This window comes from Nematolebias whitei, chromosome 11, assembly GCF_014905685.2.
Source record: "Nematolebias whitei isolate Nwh7 chromosome 11, NemWhi1, whole genome shotgun sequence".
Taxonomy (NCBI): Eukaryota; Metazoa; Chordata; class Actinopteri; order Cyprinodontiformes; family Rivulidae; genus Nematolebias; species Nematolebias whitei.
Genome location: NC_056508.1, coordinates 21532642 through 21541383, shown reverse-complemented (window position 1 = coordinate 21541383; position 8742 = coordinate 21532642). Strand labels below are relative to the sequence as shown.

Below are 8742 nucleotides of genomic sequence, written 5' to 3'. Positions count from 1 at the left end.
CGAAAAAAAAGCTTAGTTCAAAAAAAAGAGTAATATATATATATATATATATATATATATATATATATATATATATATATATAGACGTGACAACCCAATTTTCGAGAGAAAACGTTTTACACCTACAGTAGATGCAGCCACACCCAAATTGAAGTCAGTACTTCACTTATTTTTTTAAAGTTATCATGCTTGCAACACACACAAACAAATAGACGGACAAAAGGGATTTGCAGTTCCTTCTCTTCCTCTGTGACGGACGACATTAAGATGGGGAAAAAATTTTATTTTAACATTTTTTTAGATTTTTATTTTTTTAACAGCAATCCACTTCAGTCTTGACTCCACTTGGATTTGCCATTAACTCAGGTCAAACTCTTTTTTTGTCTGATCTGATGTTTTTCTATGAGCTGTCTACAACAGGTAAGATGTTACATCTTACCACAGAGTCTCCTTCAAATGATCTGAAGGAGAACTTTAATTAAACAGCTGTTTTGTTATACAATTTAATCATTTTCACTGTCAAGGTAAACTTACTAAACTTTGAACATGATAACTTTTTGATAAACCCTTTCAGAGCTCCTCTGCGTCACTCTTTGGTTCTAAATGTCAGTTTGTCTTTGTGTCCCGGTCCTTCCTCTCTCTTGGCTCATGTCAACACTCTGGGCTGTGTGAGCACGCACAGAGATCTGGAGAAATGTCAGACTGGAACATTTGAAGATAAAAGAAGTCAGTTGCTGGCAGATGAGCTTAGCTTCCATCAGATATTCATTAGAGGGCTTTGTCCTTTAAATGGAGTGCTTTGATGCAAAGGATGCGCAGCACACCCTTCACAACATTTCCAGGCAGCGCAGGCTGTTGATGAAGTCATCATCTTCCTAAAGGAGCGCGGCAGACTGTTTTCAGTCAGGGTGAATAATTGACTGAGACAAGGAGGAGCTTTTCATATCAGCAGCCCAGATCGTCAGTCACTGCCATTATCTCAGTCTCTTTGCTGAATGTGTGTGCCACTTGTTCACAGCCCTGCTGAACGCCCAGCTTTGCTTTCTAAACTGATTTTCTGTCTGCCATCGATTGCAGTCAGACTGCATCTGGATCCCGGCTGCTTTCAGTGGTTTTAGCTCGGCATGTGTTTGAAAAGGTGATTAAATTTTACTGCCTACCACAAGTCTTCCTCCCCGAACAGCCGAGAAGTTCTGACCATGAAATTAAATGTGGGTGACATCAAAACAAGAACTGAACTTCTGTTTACGCACAAACACTTTAATCACTCTGACAGGATGATGTTCACAGAAACGCTTCCTCCACAGCTGTAGCGTTTCAAATAAACCAGTTTTTAATAAGGTCTATGGTAGAAAAAACTATTCCATAAGTTTGGCAATGACAATGTTGCTTCTTCATGTTTCTCATTTCATTTTTTGCCGGGGAAGACTGTTTTTTCTTGCATTCTGATGTTTGATGGAAATCATTTCTCTTATGCTAATCTATAAAACGTTCTTGTCGACACATATTTTTTCACAGATATTGATGAGTGCAGTATAAATCGTGGGGGTTGCAAATACGGCTGCATCAACTCTCTGGGGAGCTATGAGTGTACCTGTCCACCTGGCCACAAGCTTCACTGGAACAGGAAGGACTGCATCGGTATGTGACATCACTGCCCCCATGTGGTTGATTCTCTTTCACACCTGAGGCTGTGCAGCTTCTGTTTAGTGATTCAGTGTTTTATTTTCTCAGAGCTGGTGAAATGTCCTGCAGGACTGGTTGCACCAAAAGCCACTCTGACCTGCAGCAAGACGGACAAAAAGGAGAGCTGTTCTCTCACCTGTGCTTCTAAAGCTTACTATTTAGCAGGTATTTTACCGTTATTTGGAGTGTGGGCACAAACTAAACTCTTCATAAACTCATTTTGTTTGTGTGTGAACTTTTCCAGGGATAAATAACAGCTACTCAGTCAGTTGTGGCATCCCCAATCTGACAGGGAAGCCTCCAGCCAGGATCAACTCCAGCAACATTCAGGGCTGCATAGGTTTGATATATATATATATAGTTTATTTTTTAATTTTTTTTACATCAAACCCTTTTCAAAAACCAGCACATGTTAATATCTGTAGCTGCACGATGTTTCTGCGTCCTCCCACCCACTGGGCTGTGTTTGTCTGTAGAGACTCTGGCGCCTCCAGTGAAGCAGACGGCTTCTTTCAAGATTAAAAATGCCAAATGTCACCTGCACCCAAAGTTGACCGGCAGGTCCGAGGACAGGGGACGGACTCTGGGACCAGGTCAGCGCTGCACACTGACATCACTTTCAAACATGAATGGATGATTTGCTGCTGTATTCTGGATTTAAAAGCAAAAAAAGACAAGAAATCACTTCTTCGTGTTCAGCAAACTCCTCGTTTTGTGTGTGTATTTTAATTTTCATGACAAATATGACCTCATGACTAAAAATAGAATCGCAAATGACTGAAATTATACTTTTGCAACTATAAAACGTAAACTAAACATTGTTAGATTTTAAAAAATTGCTTTTTTTTTTGTTTAGAGTGAAATCTATATTTTTTTATTGTTTTGAGAATTGCTTTTCAGCCCATGTTGTAAATCCCACAACTGAATAATTTTTGTTTTAAAGCAAATGCTGCAAAAAAGACTAAAGACTGCAACTATTTGGTTTAAGTTATCTCGTGTTTTGTATATTTTTAACTTTAATAGTATTTTACAGTATGATGATTAAATCTTTTTTTTCCCTTTAATTTCCCCTTTTGTGGCATTTATTTTTATTTTTAACAGATACAAAACGTAACCTTCATTCTTCACACAGTCTTGCAGTGATGCAGTTTTTATACCCAGTTATGCTGCATACCTGTAGTTTCCTGAAGTTTTCTTCCCTCCTAGCTTTTTGTGATTTCCCAGATTTTTGTAAAACATCTAAAATGTATTGCTTGTGTCAAAATTAGTTGGAACATGTTTGCTTAAAAATCTAAATGTGTTCATTTGAACGTTTTATTTTAGCATTTGATATATTTGTACTCACTTTAAGTTATGTTTGGACAGCTAATGTGTCATTGCCTTCAGTTTTTAAGTCCATTAACACAGGAATGCAGATTTTACAACACTTCTAGTTGATTTATCCAGAGTTGAAAGAATTCTTTATCTTCTACCTTTTTTCCATAAAAACTGTTTTTTAAATGAGGCCACAGTGGTTTGAACAGATCCATCCGTTTTCTGTACCTGACTGCTCAGGGTTGTGTGGAGCAGGTGTTGCTCTCCAGTGGTCATGGAGTGAGAGACGGGACACGCCCTGGACGTTTCTTTAATCCATCACAGGACCGACACACAAACAACCATTCACAAACACACTCAGGAACAATTTTAAATCCCCAGTTAACCTAACATGCATGTTTTTGAACTGTGGGAGTTAATGTATGCACAAGGCGAACATGCAACCTCCACACCACAAAGTTTCAAACCCAGGATCTTCTTGCTATGAAGGGATGGTGCTAACAAACTTTTCCACCACGCAGCCCCGATTTCATTAAATGCATGTGGAATATAAAGCAGGTTTATAATCTGATGCACTGTGCAGCTTCACAGTTTGTGTTTGTCTGCAGGAGGGGGTCAGCTGTGCAGCAACTGCCAGGTAACATTTGTTAACCTGACGTGCGACTCGTCCAAGAAAGCTAAAGGGCGACATACTCGCAACCCTTCGAACAAAGAGGTGACGCGCATCACTTTGGAGCTGGAGGCTGAGGTCAAACCTGGAGACACCACAGGTCAGCCATCTTAGTTCCTGTTGAGTGTTCTGTTTTGTGGTACAGTCGACACTTTTCGTCTGTGCACAGTCACAGTTATTTCACCTGTTGTTGTTCTTTCCTGACCAGGAAGTTGTAACCTCAGCTGCTTGCGACAGCGAATGGAGAAGCAGGTAAAAACATACATCAAATCTCTAAAGAAGTCCATCAACCAGGAGCGCTTCCTCATCCGAGTTGCTGGTTTGGAGTATGAGGTGGCTCAAAAGCTTCCTCAGACTGCGCCCAATCAGGGGCAGTGCGCCCCAGGTTCAGAGAGGACCAGCGTTGGATGTGGTGAGACTAGAAAGAATGAAACCTGTGCATCCGTCATCTATTTGATGCAGTTAACTCTCATAGCATGTGCCCTTCTCTGACTGTAGCCGGATATTCTCTCAGTTAAATGTTTGCCAGGGTCCTATTACCACGGCGGACAGGAGCGCTGTGTCCAGTGTCCACCTGGGACATTTCAGGAGAAAGAGGGGCAACTGGCCTGTGACCTTTGCCCTGGGAGTGATGGCCACGGGCCTGTTGGGGCACGAAACATCTCTTCCTGTGCAGGTAGTATGGTTTGGTCTCAATGGCAAAATCTAAAATGAGTTTCTTGTTCAATAAAAGGCTCCATCCTTAACAAATTTGTGCTCATCTGATCCAATCCAAGGCCAGTGCCCAACTGGGTACTTTTCAAGCGATGGCTTCAAACCCTGCCAGTCATGTCCACAGGGAACCTACCAGCCGGATCTGGGACGGACGCTTTGCTTCCCCTGCGGCGGAGGACTCAGCACCAAGCGGGAAGGTGCCAGCTCCTTCCATGACTGTGAAGTCAAAGGTCAGCTAGTTTATTTCATGTACTCCCAGAATGAATTACACAAATAATAACATTTATGTTACGTGTTTCTAATTTCCACCCTGCAGTTCAGTGTTCTCCTGGTCATTACTACAACACGACAGTGCACCGGTGTATCCGCTGCCCAGTGGGAACCTATCAGACAGAGTTCAGACAGAACTACTGCATTTCCTGCCCGGGAAACACCACCACTGATTTTGATGGTGCCACAAGTGTCTCACAGTGCAAAAGTGAGCGAGACGTTTGCGGTTTTGTTGTTGTCTTTAACGTAAGCTCAGATCTCATTTGGTTTGTTTCTGTCTGTCTAGACAGGCAATGTGGGGGTGAGATGGGAGAGTTAATGGGTTACATTGAGTCACCGAACTACCCCGGTAATTATCCTGCTAACGTGGAGTGCATTTGGAACATCAACCCACCCAGCAAGCGCAAGATTCTGATTGTGGTGCCTGAGATTTTTCTGCCTTCAGAGGATGAGTGTGGTGATGTGCTGGTTATGAGGAAGAACTGTGAGTTTATCACTTTCCGGCAGTGGAGTCGCCCGAGTTTAGTTGATCGAGTAAACAAATACCTGATCAATGTTTGTTCTTCATATGTGTTTGTGGAAGGGTCAGCTACATCCATCACCACGTACGAGACCTGTCAGACGTATGAGAGGCCAATCGCCTTCACAGCTCGCTCCAGACGTCTGTGGATTAACTTCAAGTCCAATGAGGCCAACAGCGCCAGAGGCTTCCAGATCCCTTATGTTACTTACGATGGTTCGTAGCATCACCACCCATCATAACCAGTTACCACTGAATATCTGCGCATTACCATTTACAAATTAGGGCTCCATTTTAAAATAACACTCTTTGGTGACACCGTACAAACATCTGTCAAAAAAAAAAATAAAAAATCCATAAACAGATCAGATGAGTGTCATAGAATATAATGTAGCCTTTGCTGTTTATAGTTTCTGTTTAATGAATCTGAAAAAAGCTTTTTTGTAAAAGTTCAGTACAGTAGTCCCTCGTTTATCACGAGGGTTACATTCCCCCCACCCCCGTCCTAAATGAAAATCTGCAAAGTAAAAACGATATTTATTTTAGCATTTATATATTTCAAAGCTTTAAAAATCCTTCCCACACTCTTGCAATGTTTAAAAACTCTTACACCTATGTCATTTTAACAGCGTATGCATATGTACTGTACAGTACTGCAAAGATTTTACTCACCAGCTTTGCAGAACAGCAGCTCAGTTCCGGTTCTGCAGACCTACCCTGCAGCGACGAAGCCCACAATGTTCTAAACTCTTAAACCTACGTCATTTTAACAACATACATGTATGTACTACACAGTAGCTACTGCAAAATTTTATATGGATACTCACCAGCCTTGATCTGGTTCTAATTGGCTCTCTGCAGCTGTTGAGCACCAGATGCTTTTGGAGGGAGCTGGACCTTCAGCACAAACCACACAATGGTCCTGATCGAGTCCAAATAATCCAGAAAAATCCAGATAAAGAGTCCTGGTGGGCTCCAAAGAGAACACTGGACCTCTGGACGGCGCCACCCTGCTCGTTGGGCCTCATGGGCTGGCAGGTGGCACTCAGATTTACCGATGAGTCTGGAGGTCCGGTTCTGGTCTGGTTCCTTACGGCTCTCTGCATCCGCTGGGCGCCGAAGTCACTATGAATAAGGACTGAACTTTTTAGTATCGGATCAAAACTTTCCCTCCATTTCAGCAGAAAGTAACGTCTGGAAGCACTGTTGGCTTCTGGGAAATGTATTCATTATGAGCGGGGATACAGTGTAGGCTTATTGAGAGAAAACTACAAAATGGCAGCGCCTGTCCAAAGTATTTTTTTCTCGTTAACTTTTTACTGTACAGTATCTCGTACTGTCCCAATCACGTGATTAATATTAAAGTTGACCACTGTGTGTCGTGTACAATTTATTATTATTATTTTGTTACGTGTACAATCTTACTTTGAAAAACCGCAAAAGAATGAGTCCGCAAAAAGTCGAACTGCGAAGTAGCGAGGGAGTACTGTAACACCAGTATCAATATTAGGCTGCACGCTGGTGAAGATTCTCACTCATCCAGGACATGGTAAATTCAAAAAAGTTCAAGGAGCGAAACGTCTTCCGTTACAAATAAAGTCCAGTGGTTTTTGTCTTGAACTTTTTTTAATATTAGGCTGTATTTATGCAAAAATTTATTTACATTTGAACTGATAATAGTTTTTAATTGGAAATTTAAATCATTTGCATTTGCCCTTTCAAGCAGTAGTTTATATTTTAAAGTGGGGCTCAGTGAATAGGTTATAAACAATCAGTATCTTACCTGTTGTAGATAGCTCTTTGAATATTTGCAGTATGTAGAAACAAACACCAAGGTAGACTACTCCCAACACAAAACAACTAGTCTTAAAAATGTCAGCGCTTCATTATAAACCTTTACATCACACTCTGTTTGACATCACACAGTTATTTACACAACAATGTTATGATTATTTTCTGTGGAGTTAAATTTCTGTCACATAGTTGAGGGAACAGTGCATGTAATGTGCGTTTTAATTTCAGCAAACAATAGCGTGTCATGTAAACGCTCAACTCTTGCGTGTTAGTTTAACGGCTCTTGTGCACACAGTTCTGCTTGTTTTAGCAAATAATTTTTATACATTAACCTTATTTTTTACTAATGAAATTTTAATTATATATATTTTTTTTCTACTAGTAACAATGCGACTGGTACTTTTCAATTCAATTCTGGAAATGTTACTGTGACCCGGAGAAATAATTTCATGTTATATTTAGATCGAGGAGCGTGATTTGATTAAATGTGTGGAAACAGGCGGCGCTGAGCTCACATCGTTTGTACACATCTGTCTCAATGTAGATTCAACTATTTGGTACTAATATAACTCCATAATTTCCCGATATAAACATTAAAACATAATTCTGACATTGGTGAGTTGACAGATTTTGACTTTAATTCAGTCTTTTTAGCCTTTTGATCTCATCTGAAAGACTTTTTTCTTAAAAAAAAAAGTTTATTCTAAATTGAATCTGTTTCACAAGTCTCTTTCTCCTGTGTAGTGCTCTCCGTCATTAAAAATCCGCTGGGATTTGTTCTGACCAACAAAAGTGTAAACGTTTAGAAAAAGTGTCATTAACCCAAATGGTGGAGCAGAGTGGCCACAGTAGTCCCTCCTGCCTGATATACTGTAAAACAAATTATGACAAGTTAGTTTGGCCTCTAAAATCTTCTACTCTTTGATCAAATCTCCTCAGATATTCGAAACAAATATGAATTAATCCATTGATTGAACATAGAAACATTTGTTGTTCACGCCGGAAACTAGAAAAAAAAAAAAAGAGTTTAATATGATTCACTGCCTATCCAACAAATGCATTTTAGATTTGTTTGAACCTTTCTTTAAGTCAAATGGTCCGAAACATCCAATTAGTCAAAGACTTACACATATGGATTTGTCTGTGGATTATATTATTTCACCAGCTCAGTTTTTTCCATTATGCCATGAGTTGTTTTGCTGCAACGATCTTGTGTTGTTTCGGTGGATTTCAGAGGACTATGAGCAGCTCGTGGAAGACATCGTGAGAGACGGAAGACTCTACGCCTCTGAAAATCATCAAGAAATCCTTAAGGTGGGCGCAGTTTTTCATCCTTCTTAAATCATCATCCCCGTTACTTATTTACACGTGAATCAGCCGGGGTGACTCAGTTAAGCTTTAAGCCTTTAATAAAGTCTTTGTGAGGCTGAACAAAGCCGTTGTCAATAAACACCAGTCAGACTGAATATTAATACTGGAAAGGTTTGTTGATGTTGTCGTTCAGTTGTGTAATTTGTTTCAAAGTCTTGTGGGACAGCTTTAGGAGATTAGGGCATAAATGTGTGTGAGCGAGCGTCTGAAGGCTGTTTCTTCTTTCCGCAGGATAAAAAACTGATTAAGACTCTTTTTGATGTGCTGGCCAACCCAAACCACTACTTTAAGTACACCACTCGGGAGTCCAACGAGATGCTTCCCCGCTCCTTCATACGCCTCATAAGCAGCAAAGTCTCCGCTTTCCTCCGGCCATACAAGTAAAACTGAGCAGCCGCCGGAG

General features: G+C 40.6%; 1 protein-coding gene across 1 annotated transcript in view; it reads left to right on the top strand.

The window, feature by feature from the left end:
• Positions 1-8723, top strand: part of scube3 (signal peptide, CUB domain, EGF-like 3) — a 163736-nt gene extending 155013 nt beyond the window's left edge. Inside the window, exons 10-22 of the mRNA XM_037684755.1 lie at positions 1519-1641; positions 1735-1851; positions 1931-2026; positions 2163-2279; positions 3609-3770; positions 3879-4082; positions 4185-4346; positions 4447-4614; positions 4701-4862; positions 4941-5138; positions 5238-5390; positions 8203-8282; positions 8571-8723. Of these exons, the coding sequence (XP_037540683.1) occupies positions 1519-1641; positions 1735-1851; positions 1931-2026; positions 2163-2279; positions 3609-3770; positions 3879-4082; positions 4185-4346; positions 4447-4614; positions 4701-4862; positions 4941-5138; positions 5238-5390; positions 8203-8282; positions 8571-8723 (1895 nt within the window). The remainder of the gene's footprint in view (positions 1-1518; positions 1642-1734; positions 1852-1930; positions 2027-2162; positions 2280-3608; positions 3771-3878; positions 4083-4184; positions 4347-4446; positions 4615-4700; positions 4863-4940; positions 5139-5237; positions 5391-8202; positions 8283-8570) is intronic.
• The last annotated feature ends 19 nt before the right edge of the window (positions 8724-8742 follow it).